General features: G+C 38.7%; 1 protein-coding gene across 1 annotated transcript in view; it reads left to right on the forward strand.

Moving 5' to 3' along the window:
* SDCCAG8 (SHH signaling and ciliogenesis regulator SDCCAG8) overlaps positions 1 to 27,728 on the forward strand; it is a 210,673-nt gene that overhangs the window by 128,080 nt on the left and 54,865 nt on the right. The window contains exons 14-16 of the mRNA XM_039883232.1: positions 141 to 268; positions 2,362 to 2,470; positions 16,323 to 16,454. Of these exons, the coding sequence (XP_039739166.1) occupies positions 141 to 268; positions 2,362 to 2,470; positions 16,323 to 16,454 (369 nt within the window). The remainder of the gene's footprint in view (positions 1 to 140; positions 269 to 2,361; positions 2,471 to 16,322; positions 16,455 to 27,728) is intronic.

A 27,728-nucleotide genomic window follows, 5' to 3' on the forward strand; every position in this document is an offset into this window, starting at 1 on the left:
GGGGCGGCAGAAAGAGCGTAGTCTTCTTATGCAGAACAGTTTATTACGTCGCAGCTCTCTGTCTTCTGTCGGAGAAGTGACGGGGGCTCACGCATCTGTAGGTTAAATAAATGTCTGTCTGTCTCCTCTCTGCTTTGTAGACTGGAAAAAGAGAGCATTCAGCAGAGCTTTAGCAACAAAGCAAAGGCCCAAGCCCTTCAGGCCCAGCAGAGAGAGCAGGAGCTGACACAGAAGATACAGCAAATGGAGGCCCAGCATGACGAAACTGGTAGGTGGTGGGGAAAGATTAGAGCCTGGGCACTCGCTCACAAGCCAGGCCCACGCCTCACTGCGAAATGACATCAGGAACACCTGTAACCTTTGGCTGGCCGAAGGGAGCAGATGCTAACTACACCGGAGGTTCCGAATTACATATTAGTTAGCGTTTAAAAGAGAAAATGGAAAGTATTGCCCACTGTCTGTTGATTTCAGAGTGCTGCTCTCACATCTGTTGCACCATCTGGATTATGAGTTTATTTACCTGTGTTCAAGAAACGTAAAGCTGAGAGAGACCACAACAAAGTAGAAAAACAAAGGGCTTGTTTTTGGCTGGGTTTTCAGGCACACATGTTATATAAAGAAAATAGCATCAGAAGCTCTGCGGGAAATGCTCTGAGCTTACAGTTAGAGTCTCCTGAATAGCATTGAACAGTTCCCACAGTACACACATTATAGCTACTCTAAAAGCCTAATGAGTTTGCTTCAGCATCCAAACTGGAGAAAAGCTTTAGCCATTAATCGGTTCTTAATTCACTGTCGCAGCTGGATGTAATTCAGTGGCTCCAAATTGATATGTTCCTTTATTTAATCTTTGCAGCTTCGAACATTTTTAGCATTTGTATGATTTCCCCACCTCCCCCAACCCAATCTAGAGTGATGTTTAATCCTTTGCATTCTTCAAGTTCTCACAACTGCTGTTAAAATTCACTAATACAAGGCATTGACCACAGCTGGCAGCTTGGCTAAAAATTGCTATCTTTCATCACATTGGCGCTATTCTGCAGACCGAGTTGGCCAGTAACTCTTTACCTTTAATTTGAAAGTAAAATGCACTTTGAAAATAGGCAGTTTGATTTGTTCAGTCGAAGCATTATGTAGTTCTTTTCACTTTTGAGTTGTGTGTTCACAGACAGTGTTAGTCAAAACAAGACAGTGTCACTCATTATAATTCCACACCACATACTCCACGCTGATTGTACTATTAAAACAAAAGTTTAATTGATCCTGTCTCTTCCAGAAAGATGTTGCTTAATTTTTTAGTGCCTTGATTTATTTTGCTTTGTATGCTATATGCTTTTTGCCAATCCTGAGCTAAAATTGAAAAGAAATTAAGGACCTTATTAAACTTAAAGATAATTTTCACATGATTTAATGCATACCATATTTGATGACATGGTAAAAAATTGTCACTTACGCTATAGGTGAAAAATTGCTAATGTAAAGTTTATTAAATAATCTCTTTACTTAGGCAAAGGTCATATTGACTCATGTAATTCCCTCCAATACTTTTAGTGGAGACTTTTTTCTAACAGTGTTTGACTAGAAGAAATGAAAATCCATCAGACTTAGTAGATGTTTCTCCACCGAAAACAAAAGGGGGAAATTATAGGATAAACTATCGTTTCCCACCGCTGCTAGCAGGATCCTAGTGATCACGGAGTTGGGCAGAATCTTTGGGCAAGATGGGAGTATTTGCCTGCTAGAATCACCTTAACAACACTTCCCTTTATGTTGCATAAAAATGCCACATTCTGTTCAATTTCTTTAACCAGATCTTCACTGAAGCTCATACTGTTGACAATGAAATCAAATTACGTATTTCACCTTCATAATTAGAGGAGTATATGTAAGATGGGAGGTAATGAAATTATGTGAGCGAATACGAAGCACAGAGCATGAGTTACACTGTAGAAGAGAGTTCCTCGATTATGTTAGTTCTGAATTATCTGGTTGTAGTCATTTTTGACAGTGTTTATAGTAAAATTGTCAAAATAAAAATATAATATCTTGCATATTACAAAGATATACGCATCTATAACTCCGCTCGAGGTATTTGACAATCTATTAACATGCTAAAACATTACACCAAGCTGGTATGATCAAAAAATGTTTCTGCTGTGTAATCATCAGAAAAACAAATGTCTCACAAGATTCAGTGTCCTGCCGGGTGAGCAGCCCTTTGACTTAGGATATTGACAGTGATCTAGTGGCTTCTGGGAAATGTGTAGCTGTCTTAGTGCTTTACCATTCTGCATATGGAAGCACTGCAGAGTTACAACCATAAACATTTTATGTTGGTGGGGGGTTTATCGTTATTTCTAGAAAATGAACAGTATTCATTGCTGACCTCCCAGAATACATTTTTGACAAAATTAAAGGAAGAGTGCTGTACGTTAGCCAAGAAACTGGAACAAATCTCTCAAAAAAGCAGGTAGGTAATATTATATATAGTACTTTCAGAGCACTATTAGTGGGAATACTATAATTCTTCCTTAAAAAACATTTCTACTATTTTGTAGTCGAATCTCAAAATTCGATACAGTGGTCCCCCCTTATCCACAGGTTAGCTTTCTGCAGTTTCAGTGCATCGCTGCCGACCATGCTCTGAAAATATTAAATGGAAAATTCTAGAAATAAATAATTCATAAGTTTTAAATTGCATGCCGGTCTGAGTAGCGTGATGAAATCTCGTGCCATCCCGCTCAGTCCCGCCTGGGACAGGAACCGTTTCTTTGTCCGGCCCTAGCTGAGCTGTGTGTGTCCCCACCCCACCCCCCAATTAGTCACTTAGTAGCCATCTCAGTTATTAAATCAACTGTCAAGATATCACAGCGCTTGTATCCAAGTGACCATTGTTCTCCTTAACGATGGCCCCAAAGCACAAGACTGGTGATGCCGGCAACTTGGACATTCCAAATAGAAGCCGTGAAGTGTTTTTTGTTTTTTTTTGTTTTAAGTGAAAATGTGTGTAGAGTACAATAAGTTACTCTGAGAGCTTGGGAGAGTGAGAGAGACTACATTCACATAACTTTTATTACAGGTTTTTGTTATGTCGTTCTATTTTATTATTAGTTATTGTTGTTAATTTCTTACTGTGCCTGATTTATAAATTAAACTTAATCATAGATATGTACATATAGGGGAAAAAAAGGGTTTTCAGTCACGCACTGGGGTTCTTAGAACATATCCCCTGTGGATAAGGGGGAACTGCTTACTATATGTGTTGATATATTTCCTGTGAAAATATTTTCTCTATATGAACATTTTCTTAATTGTCCATGTGAACACAATACCGGGTTTTTTGTGTGTGTGATTATGTATACATACTGTTATTTGACTTTTTCAATGATTAGGATTGAAAACTATGAAATTTCAGAACACAGGGTCAAGATTAGCAATTATTCTAATAAAGGATGCAGACAAATCAAGAGCCGTTTTAAAGTCTTATGTGGATACATGTACCACAATTTAATCTATTATCATAGTTCTCCATAAACCCACAAAAGCTGGTTAAATTATAATAGGTGAAATGTGTATATATAAAAATGAAAGACGATGCTTTGAAATGCACCAAAATCATCCTTTCCTTCTCTTTCTGAAATCTTTTTTTATTTTAACAGAGCTACTATCATTTATTTTATATATACACTGCTCTTGTATAAATCCACTGATTGGGATCTTAATCATTTTTTTCTGCACATTTACTAACCAGATTATCTCAATAGATGAATTATTTTATATACTAAATCATAAGAAGCCTGAGTTGTCATCTCAGCTCTGACAGTAACTGTGTAATCTCAGACAAATTTATTTGACCTGCTCAAACTGTGGTTTCCTCTTGTAAATGAATATTGGACAGAACCCTTTGAATTGAACTATAAAAGGCAACATTCACATAATTAGCTAGATATCAAATGTCACATTACAATATAACCTAATGAAAAAATAACCTGTATATCTTCTCTTCGGTATTTTTCTGAAAATCAGATCTACACAGAGCCAGCAATATGGCTCAGCAAGCAAACCTACTGACTTAGGTGTCTCATTCAGAAAGAATTTCCAGGCGGATCAGAGCACACCTGATCACTCTGAGCCCTATCTTGAGTTCCTCAGTTAGCTGCCTTAGCCAATGGAATTCCCTTCTCAGAATCTTCTGAGGAATCAGAGGGCTTATGAATCCAGTTCTCTCTGCCCATAGGAAGGTGGACGCTCCCGTAACCGCTAAGAACATGCTCTGACGTGTGCTCCTTCTTAGCAAATACTAATTAAATATCTTGTTTGGGTAGGGGAAGAGCTCAGGGTGTCAAAATACCAGATATTTTCGGGAAATTTGACAAGGAAACCCACATGATTTTGTCATGAAAATGACTCATAAAGTTTCAAAAGTAGCTATTCCCAAGCAGAAATATTTGATTTGCCTCACATAGATCCCAAAGTAAATAATTTGTTAGAAGCAAACAAACCGGATTATGTAATTCAAGAAAAAAAATTATATTGATCTGAGGTTTACAGTATTAAGATTACTTCGTGATTGATTATTGTTTAATTATCTTTCTCTCTAAGGAGACACAATTCAGGAAATTAAAGCGGATGAAAGAGAAGGGGGTGCTATGTGCTTAGTATATATTATTTAATTCTCACCACAGCTTAAGACAAGAATTATAACTTCTTTTACAGATGAGAAAACCAATGATCAGAGTGTTTAAATGGCCGGTAAGGGGGGAGCTACAGTTCTTAGATATTTCTGGTTTCAAAGCCTATGCTCTTTCTTACAATAACTATAATATTTTACATCTACTGTTAAAGAAAATCCAGGCCAAAGTGGTCATGATGAGCAAGTTTGAGAAAGAAAAATTATTCTTTAAATCCCCACTGTGAAGTAGGTGGTACTTGGCAGGTGAGCAAATAGCCTGTGAGCCTGGGTTAACCTGTGCTCTGTACCTTTAGGCCCCCCTTTTCCTGCTCTATCAGTTTACCCTGTGCTGGTCTAGTGAACTTGAACCTCAGCCCCTCTCCAGCTCCTCTGGCTTCTGATTCCTCTAGCTCCCGACCACTGCTTTGTAAATCGAATATGTTTCTTTTTGTCTGACTCAATATTTGGCACCTAACACGGTTGATGGATGGATGGAATGAAGGAAGAAGGAGGAGGAGGAAGGGAAGGAAGAAGGAAGGAAGGAATGAAGCTGGAAGGAAGGAAGGAAGGAAGGAAGGAAGGAAGGAAGGAAGGAAGGAAGGAAAGAAGGAAAGGAAGGAAGGAAGGAAGAAAGAAGGAAAAGGAATGAAGGAAGGAAAAGAAGGAAAATAATGGGAAGGAAGGAAGGAAGGAAGGAAGGAAGGAAGGATGATGTGAAGGAAGGAGGAAGGAAGGGAGGGAGGGAGGAAAGGAGGGAGAAAACAAGTGTGATGGTACCCTTCGTTGATGACATAGGCAATACACAGTAAAAAATACTTTGGAATTCAGAAAGAACTAGGTTTGTATCTTGCTCTGCCACTTAGCTTCATAACCTTGTGTACATACCCTAATCTACTCACACCTCAGCTTCTCCATGTGTAAAAGCATTTCTAAAATTGTGTTGCAAGATCGTTGTAGGAATTAGAAATTTATGGAGTGATACACAGGTACCGATACACATATAAGATACCTAGCACAGTGCTGGACACACACAAGTATTTAGTAGCTGCTGTCGTCATCGATGGCATTATTTGAAGGGTCTTCACTGGCCATTTGGGTATCATTTCTCCTGCATTATTCAGCTATTATTGTCTTTGTCAGGGTCTGAGTGCCATTTTCTGTCAGACATAACGTCTGTGCCACAATGAAAACCTTTTTCAAGGCAAAGCAGGATCAGGAAAATGTGGGTCTGGTTTTGTCAGGCCCTGCTCCTACACCGTGGTTTGTCAGTCTAAAGAATGAACTGGCATCTCTTGTAACAGTACAAGTTGGTCTAAAACTAAGACCTGACAAATAGTAAACACTGGGGAAATCGTTCCTTATTATCGTTAAAACTTTAAAAGGCTTCTAAACCTCACAAAGTATGTATTTTATGTGTTTCACAAGAAAGTAGTAGACAGGATAAATTGTGATTTCAGGGTATTTTGTTTGTTTACTTTTGAATTTTCTGTTGATCCGGTCTCATTCCCTGTGTCTCTCTACATGGAGACTATGAGATTTTCAAAATTCACACAGAATTTAATGTTCCATTTTGATGCTACTTTCTGCTTTGAAGCCACCTATATAAAACTTGCGGAGCTCAGAGTGTTTCTTTTGAAATAAAAATTATAAACATACTAAGCCCTGTAGAAACCCTCCAGGGGTGTGCCTCTACACACCCTATGCTAAACTTTTGAGATAAATAAATTCCCCTGTCCTGAGAGATGAGGAGATCTTGGAGTGTTTCGAGCTTTCTAAAGTGTTGTAATTATGCAAGCTCAGCCTCCAAATTAGTTATTTAAACGGTATGGTGCTTTCGATCCGGCTTTTCCTCAGAGTGCTACAGTACAATTTTTCCTGAACGTAGGTGTATTTATTTTATGTTGATCCACAATTTAAAACACATTTTTTTGTTCTCTTTTTGTTACTAGTGACATTTCTCTAAGAGTTTCATGTTATTCAGAATCCCATGCTAAACAAGTGGGTTCATACCATTTAAAATAAGCTCGCTTTTTTTCTTTTCTTCTTCTTTTTTTTTTTTTTAACTCACAGATCTAGTCATTTGACTAGATCCCATGCAGAATGACTGGGAAGCTGACAGTCTGGGCTCACTGTTCCTGTACTGTCTCACTCTTTACTCCGGCCTCATGCTAGGCTGCCCGGGGAAGGTAGTTTAGAATGGTTCCTTCTGGTGTGTATGTGCAGGTGTGGCAGGCAGTAACATGCATCGTGGTAAAGATGTGTGTCTGTGGCGTGTGTGTGTGTGTTCTCCCTTCGCATAATGGCAGTGCCTATTGCTTCTGTGCTCTGTAAACCCTCCAGAGCTTTGCACGGTGCTTTCTGCTTGGTGTGCATTCCACACTGCCCGAGCGGTGTCTGTAACCCCAGGTCTGTGACTGGCACATCCCATTTTAAATCCAAAAATGAACTGTCGGTTCCGTGCATTTTATATGGCTTGTGTTTGAGCATCAGACAAGAGAATGAATTTTGTTTTCTTTCAGTGGGCACCAGGCAGACATTCTGGCCAGTTTTAGTTGTAGCTCGCATAAACTTCAGCTCCCCTGTCGTTTATTCCCCAGGACTCTGAGGGCTTATTTCAGGTAGAGGGTTGTTTTTAAAGTCGATGAGTGGAGATATTTAAATATCTTTGGTGCAACTGTGATTTTTCTTTATCAAAGTAAAGGAAGTGTGCCCTCTCCCCAGGCGCTTAGATGAATCAGCAGTAACATGTTTGCAGTGCAGTTTGCAGTGAGATCTATAACGGGTCTGGGAAGAGCGCAGAAAGGCTGGGCGCTGGCTGGGAGTGAGCCTCTGCCAGCTGCGGAGTGGACATCAAGCATGTGCTAGATTTTAGCCTCTCAACACTTGCACGTTGAACAGAACAGGATATAGAGCACAGCACCGGGGCTTCGTGGTTTTGCCTCTCTTTCTTTTCCGTCATTGTCACTTTCTGGGTTGCTAGGCTCGTGGATTGATGTCTGACGCTACCCATTGTGTACTTGTGATTTGCGTTTTGTAATTAAGAGGAACAATGGGAGTCCATTGGGTCTCGTTATATATAATGGTTGGTTTAATTTGTTTCACTTCTATCTTGTTAATTGTAAATTGATCATTAAGATTTGAATTCTAATCTGTCACCAGGGTTGTGGGTATTGAGGCTAGAGCAATGATCCTGGTTTTAATCACTGATGATGAGAAACAAATTTTATAATTTTGGTACATATTGCAGTTCATATATTTTAACACTGTATTTTATGGTGTTATAAATATTGTTAAATGACTTTTAGTGTAGTTTTACTGTGTGGACTATAATGTATAAATTATATTACTGTTTTGGCAACAGTAGGTATCCAACTGTGTGAGTTTAATTGAAGTAAAGAACACACACCCGGCTGAACTATTTTTTTTTCCCCTTGCATGTTTGGATGTTAGGTTGGGATGCTACAAAAATTATTCTGCAAGAGGAGACTGACATCAGCCTCTGCTACTTGTTATCAAAAGTCAAATGAGAATCTAAAAGAATAAAAAATAAAGGAATCCTATTTTCCCTTAAAAAGCAATCGTCTCTACAATCCTAATTAGAATTGTATAATATTATACTTCATGCAAATGCAATTACACAATATAACTGGTATGTAAAAATTCATGGTAAAGTTCATGCTTCTGTAAAGTCAGAAATTGCCTAAATTTTCTATGAAAATGGATTCGAGTCAGTTATCCTTTCACATGACACTAGGATAATCGTGCCACAAATGTAATCTCAGACTAACATGGACACTTGTAAGTTTACTCTTTGAACTTTGCAAACTACTAGTCATTCAATATATCATGGGCTCTAGACAGATAAAAGATGATCTCCAAGTCCATGTACCATATTTTTATGGAACACGGAAGTCGGTAGGCAAATCACCGTTATAAACAAAGAACAAAATATACAAAGCAGAAAAATATTGTAGCAATAAAATACCCAATAGTAGTATGTACTTTACAAATAACATTGATATTTTTGTGATTCTGTAAGTAAGGCATTCTCAATATAGGGCATTTGGATATAAATACAAAGAAGAATTAAGGAAAGAATTTCCTGTGACATTACCATTCAACTAATTAGTGTTAATTTTTGACATATTTTCTTTCAGTCATTTTCCATATACATATAAATGTGTATATACACATAGGATTATATTGTGAGATTATGACTATATATGCAGTTTTGCATTCTACTTTTTTCACTTAATATTATCTAATGAACATTTTTCTACATCATTAAATACTCTGGAAACATAATTTTAATTTATATGCATAAGACATTTAAGATGTTTCTAATTTTTAACTGTTATGAATAATACAATTTTGTACATAAATTTGAATTTTTGATGATTCCCTTCGTTGGGATGCTCCAAAGGAGATTGCTGGTCCAAAGACTGTGAACTCTTTTAAAGCTATTAAAGTGTATTACTTCGCTCGGGCACTACACCTGATTCTGCTCAGTGCGTATGTGCATATTATATATCAGTGTGTGACCAAAAGAAGTGAGAGAGTAAAGAAGTGAAAGGCAATATCACGATATCAGGGGACAGCATTCTTCTTCTTTTTTTTTTTTTTTTGATGGTAAAGTCTTGTTATTTTTATATCCTCCAAATAGTATGCATATTGTCAGACAAATAATGGCTTTTCAGTAAAAGCTTATTGAAATAAGCTAAATTCAGATTAAACTCACATAATAACTATTTCTTATATTATTATCATTTTCTTTTTTTTTTTACAATTTTACCTTTTTAATTAATTTTTTTATAGTGAACACTGGTTAACGAAATCCAATAAGTTTCAGCTGTAACATTTTAACAGTAAGGCATATATATATTTATAGTGTGTGTTCACCTCCTATAGTTAGATTTCTTTCTGTCACCACATATTGGACCCCTTAACCCCATCTACCTCCCCGCTCTGGTAACCACTACTTTCCCCCTACCCTCTGGTAACCACTAGTCTGTAGTCCATGTCTATAAGACTGTTTGTTTGTCCTGTTCATTTGTTGCTTTTAGGTTTATATCCCACATGTAAGTGATATCATGTGATTTTCAACTTCTTCTATCTGGCTTATGCAGAGTATTCTGAGACAACCTCTTTAGAGTTGGACAGACCAAGTGTATTTGGGTGTGGCTAATCACCATTTGGATAACCTTAGGCAAATCATTAGACCTCCTATTTACCTCACAGAGAAAAGGAAGTAAACACTTACCTTGTAGGATTAATTGAGAGCATTAGTGTAAAGGATGGATTTCACTATCTGGCATAGAGTAGGCATGCAATATTTAACTGCTATCTGGTTTTATTGAGTATTTCTTTGAATAGCGAAATTAAATATTTCATAAATGTTTATTGATCATTTATGTTTTTTCCTCTGTGAATATTTTTTATATTCCTTGTACATTTTTTAAATTGGAATTTTGATGGAGAGTAGAGATAGCACTTTATTAATTAAACGATGCTTCTAATCTTCATTTGTCTCCTTTTTTGTGTTCCCAGTTCTTTTTTTAATTTTCAAAAATTTGTTTTTAGTTCTTTTTGCTTTTATGATTTTTTTCAAAATTAAAATGACCTTTTTTTTTGTTTTAAATACATGTCCATTGTAAAAAGTCAGAAAATATGTAAAAGAAAAAAAAATTTTTTTCATTCCAAATCCTGATACCTAGAGATAATACATATTAATATGTGGCACACATGTCAAAATATTTTTTAAATTATAAAAATGAATCATATGCTGATTTTTAATATTTTTCTCTCTTAGTAATACATCATATTTTAGGCCAATACATAACACCAATAGATAGCTACATTATCAGAATAGCATCTTGATATTCCTTTGTGTAAGTAATGTAACCAATCTTCTATTGACAAATTTCTGGGTTAAGTTTTCAGTTATTGGGTTGCAGAGCAAGGTTGCTTTGCAAAATAATGCTGCAATGAATATTATGATTTTTTTTGTGCAAAGGTTTTACATTTTTATACTATAAAATCTACGTTTCCCTTCTCATTTTTCTCTTAAAACATGACTTTTATTTTTCTGTGTGTGAATATACCTGAGAAGAGATATTCTTCTGCATTTTTTTCCTAATGTGGTTTAAGGATTTTTTTTTTTTTTGTCATTTGAGAATTTATTTAAGTGCATAGTACATACTGTGATAGGAAAGACTAATCTTGGAAGAACGCTAAATTAAAAATTTTTATAATTGTCCCTAAATTTTTTTGCATCGTATGTGATTTTGAAAGGAGAAATGTAAGTCATTATTTATTAACTGATTCAGACAATATCAAATATAGGTAAATTCTTATTAGGAGAAGCAAATGTAGACCGAGTGCCTGATCTGAACTTGAAAATGAGATAATACATGCCCTCATATATAATCTAGTAAGAAAGATGAGGCATAGAGCACCTCTCAGAGGAATAAATTATAAGTTAATGTATGCATAAAAGCTAGAGGTAGTTTCAGAAAATGTGCTGACATATTGAGAACTGCAAGATATTAATCAGGGCAAGCTTCCTTTGAGGTGACACTTGACCCAAGATGAAAACAAAAATGAAGAATTAGGTGAACGAAAAGTGGGAGATGGCTTCATACATGTGAAGCAGTTTGATCCTTGGGATGAATTCTCTTAACAAATCCAAATCTTTTCTTGACCAGGAAGTAAAGGCCATTTCTCCCAGTGGAGGAACCCTTCCTTTGGAGGGAAATGATTTTACATCAAGTGTCTTACTTAAACTTCAGGAAACAATCCAATCGTTACCTACTTATTTAATATGCAAGAGTTTTAAACTTTCGGTTCTAACCAGGGACCATGATGAGATGGTGGCAGTGGGAGCATTTTAAAATAAAACCAGGGCAGGGATACAATTTTTCTTGGACAGACAACTTTCTGATCTTCAAATTTTGAGATTTGAGATGGTCATCCAAGACATTAAAAAGGTAACATATTTCCTGAGGGATATTAACCATCACCAAAGCAGGTATCTGTGATCCCAAGAGAAATATGTGAAGATGAAAAGAAGATTGGTTTTGGTATCTGATTTAGCAAAGTGGAGGAAGGTGAATCTTAAGTGTCTGCAGAGGGGCATACTTATACGTGAGGCAAGCTGGTCTGCTCTCAGGATTCCTGAAATACTTGGAAGGCAGGAGTAGAACATAGGACTGAAAACAAAATTGACAGCTCCACGCCCACCCCGTGCAGCCAGGCGACTGTCCCTCCTCCACCCAGAAAACAGGGGCTTCTCTGAAGAGATTAACCCAGCAGGCTCTGATCAAAATAGAGGCACTGAAGTTAGAAGAGAGGGGTCGATAGAAAGTCTCCATTCTGAAAGGTGAGACCCCCCACCCCTCTCTTCCCACCCAGCCCTGAAGCCTCTGATGGTCACGGTTGTACACAGTAAGCAGGAAACTGGAGGCACCTTCTCTTGAGAAACAGAATGGCCACAGCAGAAGCAGTTACAGGTACTAATATTGGGAGTCTCCCATAGGAGTTGATGGCTTGCCACTCATTCACTCTGCACTAAACCACACTTGTTTGGGGGAAATAAATTTATACAAGTACAAATGTAATCATGGTATACTACTTAGCAAGGACCAACACTTAGGTAGTCATTATAACATAAATACTGAAATGCTAATAATTACGTTGACAAGCTGGAGATGGAAGAAGGAGACATATGAAATCTTTATCTACCATAATGAATTGGTAGAAATTTCTTAATTGACAGAACAAGAGTTATTGATGCAAGCATATTAAGATTCAGAAATAAATACCGGAAGAAGTAGCTTTTAAAAAATTGAAAGTATTTATCACTGCTCAGCTGGATTGGGGATAGGGGTTAGAGGACTGCCATTTTTCATTATTATGCCTTTTGGAATTATATGATTTTAATCATGCGCCATTGAATCAACTATGTTAATTAAAAGAAACAACTCTCTGTTATAGAGATTAGGCCCGGAGTTGTTCCTTTAATAACTTGGTGGCTCGCCTATAATAGGCACTCAGTAAATATTTGGTAAATGAATGATAGTCTTTTTTTTTTCAATTATAGTCGACATACAATGTTATATGTTTCAGGTGTACAACACGGTGATTAGATATTTATATAACTTTTGAAGTGGTCACCCAATCAATCCAGTACCCATCTGACCCATATGTAGTTATTACAATACTGCCGACTATTTCCCACGCTGTACTGTACATGCCCGTAACTGGTTTGTAACTGCCAATTTGTACCTCTTAATCCCCTCCCTGCTTTACACATCCAGTCTGACAGCCATCAAAATGTTCTCTGTATCTATGAGCTTGTTTCTGTTGTTTGTTTGTCCTGTCTTCTGGATTCTACGTATATTTGTCTTTCTCTGTCTGACTTAGTACAATATCCCCTAGGCTAATCCGTGTTGTTGCAGATGGCAAGATTTCATTCTGTTTTATGGCTGAATAATATTCCTTTGTATATATGTACCACCTCTTCTTTATCCAGTCATCCATTGATGGACACCAAGGATGCCTCCATATCTTGGCTATTGTAAATAGTGCTGCAGTGAACGTATGGATTCACATGTCCCTTCAAAGTAGTGTTTTGTGTTTCTTCAGGTAAATACCCAGTAGTGGGGTAACTGCATCCTGTCTTATCTCTTGTTGTAGCCTTTGTTTTAAAGTCTATTTTGTCTGGTATAAGTATTGCTACCCCAGTTTTGTTTGTTTGTTTCCATTTTCATGAAACATCTTTTTTCATACCTTTACTTCAGTCTGTCCATGTCTTTCGATCTGAAATGAGTCTCTTATAGGCCACATATGAAAGAGTCTTGTTTTCTTATCCAGTGAGCCACCCTGTCTTTTGATTGGAGCATTTAATCCACTTACATTTAAAGTAATTGCTGCTAGATATATAGTTATTGCCATTTTATTATTCATATTTTTAATCTTTTCGATTTTCTTCTTAAAGAAGTCTCTCTAACATTTCCTATAATACTGGCTTGGTGATGATGAACTCCTTTAGTTTTTTCTTGTCTGGAAGCTCTTTATCTTTCCTTCTATTCTAAATGGTAGCTTTGCTGGGTAGAGTAATCTTGGTTGTAGGTCCTTGGTTTTCATCACTTTAAATATTTTATGCCAATCCCTCTGGCCTGCCAAGTTTCTGTGGAGAAATCAGCTGACAGTCTTATGGGAGCCTCCTTGAAGATAACTAACTGCTTTTCTCTTGCTGTTTTAAGAGTCTTTCTTTGTCTTTCACCTTTGGCATTTTAATTATGATATGTCTTGGTGTGGGCCTCTTTGGGTTCATCTTGTTTGGGGCTCTCTGCACTTCCTGGGCTTGTATATCTATTTCTTTCACCAGATTAGGGAGGTTTTCAGTCATTATTTCCTGAAGTAGATTTTCAATTTCTTGCTCTTTCTCTTCTCCTGGTATCTCTATGATGTGAATGTTGGTATGCTTGATGTCGTTCCAAAGTCCTCTTAAACAATCCTCATTTTTTTGGATTCTTATTTTTTGTTGCTGTTCTGATTGGTTGTTTTCTGCTACCTTATCTTCTAAATCACTGATTCAGCCCTCTGCTTTATCTAATCTACTATTGATTCTTCCTAAGGTAGTCTTCATTTCAGTTATCGTAGTCTTCATTTCTGACCAGTTCTTTTTCTTGTTGTCTATCTACACTTTTATGTTTTCTGTCTTTTTGTTAAAGCTCTCACTGAGTTAATAATCTCTTCCCCTCAGTTCACCGAGTATCCTTATAACCAGTGTTTTGAACTTCGCATCTGGTAGATTGCTTGTCTCCATTTTGTTTAGTTCTTTTTCTGGAGTTTTGTTCTGTTCTTTCATTAGGACATGTTTCTTTGTCTTCCCATTTTGGCTGCCTCTATGTGTTCATTTCTGTGTATTAGATAGGGCTGCTATGTCTCCTGGTCTTAGTAGAGTGGCCTTCTGGGTAGGTGTGCTGTGGGGCCCCATGCACAGTTTTCCCTGGTCACCTGAGCTAGGTGCTCCAGGTGTCTTGTATGGATTTTATGTGCCCGCCTGTTGTAGTTGAGTCTTGATTGCTGTTTGGTCATTAGTGAGAGGAACTGACCCTCGGGCTGATTGGTTGTAAGGACTGGCCATGACTGGTGTAGGAGCTGACTCTCCAGAACAGAATCCACTTTACCCGGGTTCCAGTGCCTGCCCTGTCTGCCCCTTGGATTTGTCATCCTCATATGTGACTCTGGGTGGTGCTCCTGGTGCTCAGACCATAGCTGGCCACAGGCATGCAGCTCGGGGGCCTCCGAGGAGGAGTTCTGCTGCAGGTCAAGTTCAGCTGCAGCCTGTGCCCTGTCTGGGGCCACCTGGCATGAGCCATCAGGCAATCTGCAGATGGCTGTCACCTACGCTGGGCTTGGAAGTGCCTTGGAAGGTCAGGCTACAAACCAAGGCCAGCTGCCAATAGTGCTGGGTTTGGAGCTGTCCAGCAAGAGGTACAGGGCACACTGAGATCAGATGTTGCGGACTTGTTGCGGACTAAGCGATTGCTCGCTTAGGTTTTGTGAACCTGTCAGAGATTTTAAGAAAGTCCGCAACAAGAGCCAAGACAGGCTGTTTGTATGGACGCAGCTTAGGTGGGCCCAGACATTGGGAGGGCGGGGTCTCAGCGACTCACCAGTGCGGGACAATTTGTGTTAGCCTGGTTGAAGGAGACTCAGATATGGCACCACCTGGGTCAGCATGCCACACGTGAAAGACTCAACAAAGGAACAATGCTCTCTGCCATCACTTTGGTCTGAGAGAAAGCCGCCCTTTCAACCCTCACCTTGAACCCCAACAACTCAGTGTCTCCCTGTGTGTCCCTGCACCTTTCGAGCTGCTGCCCCAGTATTGGACTCAGAGCTCGTGAGCCCGTCAGTGATTGAGTCCGTGCACAGGCCCTTTAAGTGAAACACCTGTGACTCCTGAGCCCTTCGTCTTTCTTAGCAACAATCTCCGCTGATTTTCACAGCCAGAAATTGTGGGGACTTCTCTTCCTGGCACTGGAACCCTGGACTGTGGAGCCCAATGTTGAGCTGGGACCTCTTGCTCTTCCAGGGGGACCTCCACAGCAGAGATATTTCTCTTGATTTCTAACTCTCACACACAGTTGTGGGACCTGCCCATTTCGCATCTCCGCCCTCCTACCAGTCTCGAGGTGGCCTCTTCTCTGTGTCGCCAGTTATAGGACTTCTGTTGAGCTAGACTTCAGGCAACTCCCAATGATGGCTATTCTGTAGTTTAGTTGTTATTTTGATGTGGTCCTGAGAGTAGGTGAGCACAGCGTTTACTTACTCCAACATATTGACTGAAAACTGATAGTCTTTTTAAAAAGGGATTTGGTCATTATCATTTTTGTCTTGTTCCTTAGAGAAGCCATCTCTATTAGGGTAAGTTGTTACTCCTTTATCTGTCTGCCACTTAAGTGCCTTTAATATTGATCCTTCTACCACACATTTTGCAATTTCTGAAATATTTTACATAAAATATTTTTATTTACAGTTGTTTTTAAATATGGAGTTTAAGAGAATATTAACATTATATAATGTGCTCTAGTAATAAGAACCTTTAACATCTATTATTTCTGTGTTTTCACTTCTCTAGATCTGAAATAGCTCAGCTCAGTCAAGAAAAAAGGTATACATATGACAAACTGAAAAAGTTACAGAAAAGAAATGTTGAATTGGAGGAACAGTGTGTCCAACATGGGAGACTACATGAGCAAATGAAGCAAAGGTAATGCAGGTTTGATAATCAGCTGATGTGCCATATATTAAATTTGTTTTGTTCATAAAAAGAATGGGAATATCTGTGGAATAAATAGAATTTGTGATTACTGTGCTCCTCAAGGGACACGCTCAAAATCTAATACTTTTATGTATTTATGCTTGCTCAATTTAGGCTGTCCTTTTAATACATAGAGAGGAGAGCACATCCTTCTTTACTGTTCTCTACAAGGCATGGAATTAGATTTACTAGAGAACATTGTAGGAAAACCATCCACTTTTAAGGTGTAAGTGAATAACGTAATATAGAGAATTTCAAAACTTCTTTTCTAAAAATGAGTCTCACCTGTTTTTTGTAAGAGACAACACATAGTAGGCCTACGAAGCTTAAATACTTAATCAGAGGTTGTACTGATAGTATTGCTGAAGTCAGGATTTGATTCCAAACCTTCTGGTTCTTCCTAGTGGTGTTACTTTGAGCAAGTTACTTAACCTCTCTAGACATCTGTTTCTCATCTATATATTGTGGCTAATAATATCTACTTTACAGTTTGATATAAAGATCAAATATAGTATATATAAAGCACCTGGCTCATAATAGCCATCTACTAAATGGCATCAATGATATTTACTTTCTTTTTTTAGATGAAGAAACTCAAGTTCAAAGGGACTAATGGATTTGCTCAAAGGGACAGATTGAGTACATGATAGAATTCAAACTTGAATCTTGATCTTTTGACTCCAAATTCCTTTCCTTTTTTTGTGCAGTGTTTTTTTTTTGTAATAAGCACAGCCCCTTATTATTTCCTATAAATGTGTCATTTCTGTGTAATGATCGATTCCCCAGGAAAAAAAACATTTCAGTGTTTTACACCATACAGTGAGTTAGTTTTGGTGGACTCGGACCCCCACCCTGTAATGGCACACATAACGACAGCGGTCAGCCTTCTAGGAAGATGGTTTTCTTGGCCTCCAGCTCCCCATCCCTTTCCCAATCTCCATGCCTTCTCTGTTTCAAAAACAATTGTTGATATAGTTGAGAGAAAATGAAAATATTTATAGGCTCCTTCTGTTTTTTTAAACATAGAGTCCTGGGTGTGATGGAAGGCTTTTTATATAACTTTGACCATTTGCTCTGTTGACTAGAAGAAAGGAAATCAGAAAATGGCATTGCTTTTCAGTCCCCAAAATACTAAAATGTGGGTGTATTTGCAGAGTAATAATCATTCGTTTATTCACTCATTAAAATATTTACTTAAGCCCAGACAGGTCAGGGGTCAGCAGACTTTTTCTGTAAAAGGCCAGAGAATAAAAAAATTTAAGGCTTTGTGGGTCACACATGGTTTCTGTCACAGAAGAAGTGACGTGGCTTCTTTGTTTTATTTTTGTCTTTGTTTTTTACAATCCTTTAAGAAAGCCAAAACCATTCTTAGCTAGAGGGCCAACAAAACAAGCCAGAAGATTTGATCCTCAGACTGTAATTTGCCCTTGTACTCAGCAACCAAGGCACATTTCTAATTCGTCTTTTCTTGCATTTATATATTGCTTTAGAGTTAGTTCACAAGATGCACTCACACATATTGTCTTACCATGAAACAAACCTGGAAAGTAGCTATTATTATCATTTCCATTTCCAGATGGCGGACTAAGGCTTAGAAAGATAATAGTTGCCAACTGAAGGTCATATAGCAAATTAATCAATCATTCATTCAACAAATATTTACCGATTGCTACTATGTGTCATGTTCTCCACCACATGCTGGGAAGAAAATAGCAAAGTAAATATAGTTCCCAGTCTGATGGAGCTTCTTCCAGCCTTATAGGGAAGATGGATATTGACAAAAGAATTTCACAGATATCTAATTAATTACAGTAATGATCATCAGTTCTATGGGAAAAAAATATACTTTGTGTTGCAAGCACATTTAATAAGCAGATGTATCTTGACCAGGAAAAGTTTCAATGAGAAAATAACATTTGAACTGAATCTGTCAGCGACGGGCTAGGAATTATTAGCCTCTGACAGCGGGAGTTGGCAAACGGTGCCTCAGCTCAGAGCCCATTCTGTATGGCTCAAGGACACAGTCTCGTTCATTGCACGTTGTCAGTGGCGTATCAAGAATAAGCCCCATATTTCTGACATGAGCAACAGAGGTATAACGGTGTCACTTATTGGGAACTAGAGCACGCTCAAAAGAAGTAGTTTTATAGTTTCGATGGTCTGAGTTTGGGATGAGACCAAGTATTAAGTTCTGGCCATGTTCACATGCATTGTACAAATGGATATGTTGAAAAAGCTGGCAGACGTGAGGCACGAAGCTCAGGAGAAATGTCTGGGCTAGAGTTGGAAGTCTCCACCAGCCCTGTAGAGGATGTTTGAACCCTTGAGAGTGAATAAGGTCACTCAGAGAAAAAATAAAGGAAGAAGGAGGAAGAGCTTACTGAATCCTAAAGAACACTCATATTTTTAAAGGTAAGGTAGAGGTTGGCAAAAGGGATCAAGACAAGTAACCTGAGAAATAAGTGGAAAATGGAAGAGCCCGTGATCATCATGTCGAGGGGTGGAAATGCTTCGGGAAAGAGAAAAGTGGCCGTCTGCTGCTGGGAGAGTAAATAAGACTGAAAAGAAATCATGGGGCTTATGACATGGACGTCACTGGTTATGATAACGAAAATACTATTAGCAGAAGATTAAGTACAGAAGCCATATTAGAGTGGATTGAAAAGTGTGAGTTGAAAACTGAAATAGCAAATTTAAACCTCTTTTTCATGAGATTTGGCTGCAAGGAAAAGTGAAAAGCAAGAGAGACAGACCAGCCAACTGGTGGTGGGAGGATGTTTTGGGAGGGACATTTTGGAACAGAGAATTTTTTGTTTTAAGTTGGAGTAGATGTGAATGTATTAAATTCAGATTTGCCGAAATCATTTAAGTTGTAAAGTCAGGGAAGTTAGGTTTTCTCACTGGTGGTTTGGAATTCCCAGCATCTACAGAGGCAGTCAGGGAATGTATGTTAACGAAAGCAATGGCCTTTTTGTTAGTTATGTTTTTAAAAGGAGTATTGATTCATATATTCCCCCCCGCCACCCGCCGCCCTTGAATAAAAAATCGTGTGGGAGCTCCATAGTGTATACAGAGGGGACAAGCCCGAGAGCCAGGGGCGACCCACTGAGTGTGCTTACGTGAATCTCATGTGATCAAGTACGATGTTACCACCCCCCAGCAATCCTGGCTGTTGTGCCGGTTACACAGTTTCACACAGTTTCTTTTTTTCTTATATTTTTACGCATTGTCTAACTTATATACATAAAATCCGTTGACTGAAAACGTGAACCTGCTAATTGGGAAAAAACAAATAATGAATTTAAAATTGATAGTTTTCTATAAACTAACCTCAGAATGATCTTTACCAAATCTGTAAGTCATATTTTTCTAATAGAAATTTTATTATTTGAAAAAAAGTTAAAGTGGGAAATAAAGTATTGATTTTTATCTAATTTGACATTTCATTTTGAGGGAATTAAGACTATTTACTATTTTCAGAAAAGTACTTGAAAATAGAAGCCTAAAATCTTAACCTTTATTTCATCATTTAAAAACAAATCAAGAAAATACTGGCAAATAGAGTTCAACAATATTTAAAAAGAATTGTACACCTTGATCAACTAGGATTTATCCCAGGTATCCAAGGCTGGTTCAGTATTCGAAAATCAATTAATGTAATCCATCGCATTGACAACCTAAAAAAGAAAAATTACATGATTATGTCAATAGATGGAGAAAAAGCATTTGACAAAATCCAAAACTCATTTATGATAAAAACTCTTAGTAAACAAAAAATAGAGAGAAACTTCCTCAACATGATAAAAAATAAAAAACCTACAGCTAATGTCATACTTAATAACGATAAATTTGAAGCTTTCCCACAAAGATAAGATGACAGGCATTTTCCTTCTTTCTATTACTTTTAAACATCATACTGAAAGTTCTACCTAATGCAATAAAGAAGAGAAAGGTATACAAATTGGGAAGGAAGACATAAAACTGTCTTCATTCGCAGATGACATGAACAGCTATAAAAAAATCTGAAAGAATCAACAACAAAAAATTACCCTCCTGCAATAAAAAATTATAACAGGTTTGCAGAATTTAAGGTTAATATACAAAAGTCAATCACTTTCATATACAGCAGTAATGAACAAGTGAAATCTGAAATAATATGTACAAATCTATATGAGGAAAACTATAAAACTCTGATGAAAGAAATCAAAGAACTGAATAAATGGAGAGATAGTCCATGTTCATGAATAAGAGGACTCAGTATTGTCAAGATGTCAGTTCTTTCCAAGTTCATCTATAGATGAATGCCAATCAAAAGACAATGCCAATCAAAATCCCAGCAAGTTATTTTGTAGATATTGACAAACTCATTCTAAAGTTTATATGGAGAGACAAAAGACCAGAATAACCAACACAATTTCTATATAAATGAAGAAGAAAATTGGAGGACTGAGCTTACCCAACTTCTATACTTGCTATACAGTTGCAGTGATCAAGATAGTGTGGTATTTGAGAAAGTACAGACAAATAGATCAATGAAACAGAATAGAGAGTTCAGAAATAGACCCACATAAATATAGTCAACTGATCCTTGGTTAAGGAGCAAAGACAATACAATTGAGCAAAGATAGTCTTTTCAGCAACTGGTTTTGAAACAACTAGACATCTATCTACATGCAAAAAAAAAAAAAATCTAGACACAGATCTTATACTTTACACAAAAATTAACTCAAAATGGATCAAAGACCTAAATATAAAACACAAAACTATAAAACTTCTAGGAGATAACCTAGGTGACCTTGGTTTGGCGATGATGACTTTTTAGGTACAACACCAAAAGCATAATAATCTCATTCATTGCTGGTGGGAATGCAAAATGGTATAGTTGCTTTGGAAGACAGTTTGGAGATTTATTACAAAACTAAACATACGACCCAACAATCATACTCTTTGGTATTTACCCAAAAGAGTTAAAAACATTTGTCCACCCAAAACCTACACATGGATGTCTATAGTGACTCTATTCATAATTGCCAAAACTTGGAAGCAACCAGAATGTCCTTCAGCAGGATATTGAGAATGTGATATTCCACTGGCTGCCTTCATACCTTGCAGAGCTCAGGAGAATCTGCACAAACTCTGATAATTTGACTTCCGATGACTTGGGGGAAGGACATCTAGTTATTACTGCATTATCAGTGTCCTACTGAGGTCATCTTGGTTTTCGAATGCCGCTGTTCTTTCTTTTAGTTATAAATTGCTCTTAATTTAGCTTCATGATAATTAATTTTGTTTGTTGTGAGTTGTTTTGTTAACCTCCCACAGTGCATTATCACATATTTACATCAGCAGTGTATCGGTTTCTTAGTAATTATGTTTCAAGTCCTATATGGATTGTAATTTAGATGTGAATCATCCGCATCTCTTTTGCTAAAGCAAATACATGTATAATCCCCACCTGTCATCTCCCACAATAGCAGCTATTTGCTTTAGAGAGGCATTCCTTTGGTGAGGTTGTTGCTTGGAAATCTGTTTTTAAGTAAGTGACAACACTATCAAAAGTCAGTTAACAAAATCGCTGTTATTTTTTATTCATATGCCATTATTTTATAAATACCAAACTATAGAAAATGGTAAACAGTTTATGTTGCTAGGAAAGAAGCTCATTGCAGCTTGTTTATTTTGGAAGTTTTTCTTGGCTATCACTAGCTTTCATTTTGCTGGGTCATGGACGTGTGTGGATTAGGTAGGCTGCCTCCCCCGAGGAGTCTAAGGACAATCTGCAGTTATTCAGAGGAGTTTGAAGCTGTGAAAACCAGGAAGAGCTTAGAAAACTTGACTCTTTCCCTCAAATCACACCAAAATTATAAACCAGTTGGGATTAACAAGCAATCTTTTTATTTATTTTTTATTTTTTTAAAGTTTATTGGAGTAACATTGGTTAATACAATTATATAATTTTCAGGTGTACAGTATAATTTGACATCTATATATTCTATTGTGTGATTACCATCCAGAGTCCAGTTTCCTTCAGCTACCATATATTTAATCCCCTTTACCCACTTCACCCTCCCCCTGCCCTCCTATATTTGACCTCCTTTACCCTGTCTACCTCTTCCCTCCTCCCCCATCTCCTACCCTCTGGTAACCACTAGTCCAACAAGCAATCTTTTTAAAATCCATTATTCTCTGCATTATTGACAAAGCGTGAGGACCGGAAGCCACATTCGATTATATGTTATTGGGAAGACTTGAAACCAGATTGCCGTCGTCTCCCTCACAGAAGACGTCTGCCACCCGGAGAAGTTAGTATTTCTATCTGAGAGTAGATAATCTCATATTTAAAGCAGCCTGTGCAGTTAGCCTAGTTGGAAGAAGGCAGGCACTATCATAATTGTCACCTAGGAAGAGATTAAATGGGAAAGATACCCAACCAAAGAGAGTTAGAAAAATGCCAAAGATATTGCAGTATAATTCACACTCTTTCCTAAGACAAACCCAATACTCAGGAAAAGGAAGAAGACTCCATTCACGTATCGATCGAATATTGATTATTTTAATCTGAAAAATGCTACCTGGTAGGATTGTGACAGTTGTCTAAAATAATCCATGGAAATTCTTTAGAACAGTAACTGGCTCAGACTTAGTGTTCAACAAACGTCTCACTGTTATTCACTCCGTGTTCTTCACTTAACGTACTTGCCAGGCCCTTCTGACGTGCCGGGCTCTGTTCTAGACTCCAGGGGTGCAACTTGAACTTCAGAGGCTTCCATTCTGCTTGGTAGTTTATTTACCTTCTGGGATAAATCGGCACTTGTGAGATCGTCTGTGGAACAAAATATCATGTTTACATAATGTTATTTCTAAGGGAAAACGCCTCCTGAATTTTCACCGACTGATTTATCAAGTAGCATTTTGGCCCCTACATGGGATATGCCTGTGATGTTTTTTAAGTATTGTGAATATGTGAGAGTGTGTGTGTGTGTGTGTGTGTGTGTGTGTGTGTGTGTGTTCTTTATTCAATGGTGAAAGCTTTCAATATGAGCCACAAATAGAATTTCAAGAGAGATATATTTACCTAGTTGTTTAGAAAAATCATATTTTCAGCATAGTTGGGAGTGAGGAGCATGCTTTTTAATTCTCAACTATAACTTCACCTATTAGGTTTTTTCTTTTAGAGACAGTACAAAAAAATGGCTAACAGATTTTTAACTTCCATTCCTGGGAGGGAAAATGTTATAGCACTTAAATTAAAAAAAAAAAAAAATTAAAAATAAAATAATAACCTAAGAACATAAGATACTAGGAAATAGCTAATACGTTTTTGGAAGCAAAAATTCTGACAAACCATCTAGAACCAGATAGTTTTAATGTTTTTTAATCTTTGTTATTTTTTATTTTTCCACAATTAAGTCTGGATGAGAAAAAAAAATTCAATTGACAATAACTGCTAAACCAATGTCAGGATTGCGTGGACAGCCACAACAGGCTAAGGGCTTTGAACATCTCTCTTTGGACAGAGCTTTTGCTAAAAAGACAGAACGGGGCAATTTCTGTTCTTCTGTTAGAGAACAGAAATGTGTATTTCCATGTTTAAAATCCCTTTAAAAATTCTTCCATATATCCAATCTAAACTTCATTGAGTCATTTCACTCTTTACAGCCAAATTTCTCTCTCTGATTTAATGTTTTAAGTAGATCGAGGACTTGTGATTGGCATTTTCATGATCCTGACCCTTACAATTTAAGTTGTAATTCAGTGCTCTTAAGTTAAACAGGGTTTGTTTTTCATTTCTGAAGTCGTGTTTGTTGTTTTGCTTTAGACTCTATAATTTTAAACATTGCATATTAAATATGAAAATCTATGCCAGACTGCCTAGCTTGTGCTCTGCTTTGTATCTTGTAGCTTATTCATGGATGCCTATGTGTATTAACTTTCATTAGCGTTGAGTAAAGTGGAGGGTGGACGCGCAGTAATCACAGGTGAGAAATATGCTGGAGTAAAAGTAAGCCCGGGGTGCTCGGGGGGCTGGGGGGTACAGGGTGCAGTTCCCTAGGAGAATAATACCTAATTGAATCCTGAAGGGAAGCAAAAATAATCTTCACAGAGAAAGAGGAATACACGTTCGAAGGTCCTGGGAGTCAAGGACACTATGGTCTATTCAAAAGCAACACTGTGGCTTTAAAATACATAGGGATACGACAGTGGATGAGACGGTGAGCAGGAGCTGGGTCTTCCCGTTCGCTTGCTCTCTCTCTGCCTGAGACTCCGGTTACATACTGGTTAGATGGTTCGATGTCCCACAGCTGCACTGCCCTAGTCCCTTCTCTCCCTCGGTCCGCACTCCCCACTCCAACAACTTTCTCCTTTGTGTTTCGGTTCGGATCATTTTTCTTGGCCAAGCTTTAAATCTCGAGTTTTCTCCCCTCCACTGAATTCATTCTGCTGATGGGCCCATCAAGGAAATTCTTTCTTTCCGATGCTGCGATGTTTTTATTTGTAGCCTTTCCACTTGACTCTTCACGGCTCATGTTGGGGGTGGGTTTCCTGCTGCTTCCTCGGGGTCAGGTGCAATTGTGTTCTGGAGCCGATTATTAAATCTTTAGAAATGTGTGACCATTTGACATCACGTTGCTAGTTTTACGTTGCCCATAGAAGAACTATTTCCAACACACACACACACACACACACACACGCACACACACACACACACACACACAAAAAAAAATTGCTTGAACACTATGAATCAGGACCTCTTTTTTCCCAGAGAGCTGGTTTTCAAACTTTTACCGTCACACCGCTGATGGATTTGCTTCTGCCCCTCCCTCCGTGAAAGTCCACCTGCTCCTAGAGCCAGGGGCAAGAGGTTTCCCCCTATCATGCTCGGGAAGGTGGCTTTTGCTTCTGACCTTCCCCACAGGGGAAGCCTTTTCCTGAAAAGGTTTCTCGCTCCTCCAGATGGTTGAAAAACAGTCTAATAAACAGGTGGGGTTTCGTGGGCCCCGCCTGACAGGCTGGGGCGGGGAGCTCTCAGGTGTCCTCTCCTGCCCCCAAGCCTCTCTCTGGAGTGTCCATTGGAAGGAAGTCTGTGGAAAGTGCTTAGGAATGAATTAAGAAAGAAAATTCCTCCCATCTTCTTGTTTCTGAGGCACTCAGGGACCCTAGAGTGTCAGACTGGCCCACGCTCCAGAATCCATTAAAAACGCCTGCTTTCTTCTTACCTACTTTGTTAGTGGCCATTTTTCCCTCCCATGCTCGGCGCAGGTGCTTCCGTCTCTCCTCAGAGCTACGTGTCATCTTTGGGAACTTAGTTCACCCGCTTGTCTTCCAACCTCAGCTCTCTGTCTGGCTCAAGGAAAATTATGGTCTTGTTGATTATTTGACTTTTTTCTCTTTGTGAGTTTGAGAGTAATGGTCTTTCATGGCTCCCTACATCCTGAGAGGAGGTAGAACTGTCTTCGGAAGTTAGATCTCAAAGAGTCTTTCTCTTGAATCGTGTGAGAGTGTTTGAAATGTACTCTGAGCCTGACAAGAGAGCCTCTGGAGGGTTGAAGCAAGAGGAGGCCTCTCTGTGGTTTTCGACTTTTAAGCGCCGCAACATTGGTCTCCTGCTGGTTTCAGAGTGGCCTGCTTATTATTTCCCGTCTTTAACTTCAAGTTTGTTTCTGATTTCTGAGTTGCTGACTTTTTCGCTGGTCATTTTGCTTGCATTGTCAGACTACTTCCCTTTCTAGAATTTGTTCCTCTGGGGTATATCTTTCTATACCTGTTTTTAGACATATTCACTAACCAAGTGGGTGATTTCGATGAAGATTTTGCCAGTTCCTTCATTTCTGCTGTCTTGGGACTTGAGCAAGGATTAAATGCTAATGTTTATTTCGGCTGCAATCCCAGGGCGTTGAGAGCAAGGGAAAGAAGGCGAGGCATGGCGGAATGGAAGACGGTGTAAGGCCACGCGTCACCATCCGGGCAGCTGCTCCAGGATGAGCCACAGAGACAACCCCACAGGTGTTTCTAGGTGGCTCGTGCAGAGAAACTGTGCCTCCAAGGAGCTCACGGGAGGGAGGGACTGAAGGAAAGGGAATCGACCTGCCCAGCTTCCATCTCACATCTCCATGGGTCCAGAATTTTCCCCGTGGGAGACATTTCCCTGTACTCAGATTAAATTAACTAGTTCTTTTTGTACCTGCTTCAGAAGCCATATCCTAAACTCTACAGAGTTTGCCATATCATTGGATTCCAAGTGGCAGCAGGAGCCCACGACTTGAGGTGTTGCCATGAGCCTCAGGTGGCAGAACCAAGAGGGCCACTGTGGAATCAGTGAGCTCAACAGCCACAGCGAGGGGTTGAGGCCCGGCGAGGATGGCACTGAGAATCTGACCCCTCTCGCGGATAATCACAGTTAGTAATGCCAGCGTGTAGGGGGCTCTTTAGAGCAGCGGTCCCCAACCTTTTCAGCACCGGGGACCGATGGTCCTGTGAGAATCTAATGCCTGATGCTCTGAGGTGGAGCTGAGGCGGTGATGCCAGCGCTGGGAAGCGGCTGCAGATACAGACGAAGCTTCGCTCGCCCCGCTGCTCACCTGCTGTGCGGCCCGGTTCCTCACAGGCCACAGGCTGGTATTGGTCCACGCCCGGGGGTCGCGGACCCTGCTTTAGAGGGTCTTCGTTATGTGCAAACCCCATCCTCTCTACTGTTTTGCTTCTCTTTCCTTCCGGAGCCATCGATTATGAGTATTCTTGCAAATGTGTCTCTTTGCTTAAATATCTCTCATTTTCTTCCTGGAATCTCCACCTTGGCTTCTTTACCTTTCCAAGCAGGCCTGGGTGTGTCACTCTCTGGGTGTGCCTACGAGCTGCCTGACACGCTGACCAGAGAAAGCTACCCCATTCTCTCCAGGATCTTGCAATAATTAGTATTTATTTCTATTTTTCACATTCTTTCACTTTCTCCATTTATACTGTAAGCTTTTCAAGCAGGAAAGTCCTCTCTGGAAACATAGGAAATTATAATAAGGAACGAACGCTAGATAGGGAGCAAAAGCTCAGGGCTTGTGGGCCAACCCTGTCACCTGCTCACATGCTTGTGGACAGGCCTAGTAAACTCAGCCTCAGCTTCTTTATCCATAAAATGGGAGTTAAATACCAAGCAAAATAGTTATGAAGGTCAAATCACATTATAGGTGTGAACATTTTGGGGAAAACATAGTACAGTATTATTTTTAT

The sequence above is a fragment of the Pteropus medius genome, unplaced genomic scaffold (assembly GCF_902729225.1).
Source record: "Pteropus medius unplaced genomic scaffold, Ma_sr-lr_union100, whole genome shotgun sequence".
Classification (NCBI taxonomy): Eukaryota; Metazoa; Chordata; class Mammalia; order Chiroptera; family Pteropodidae; genus Pteropus; species Pteropus medius.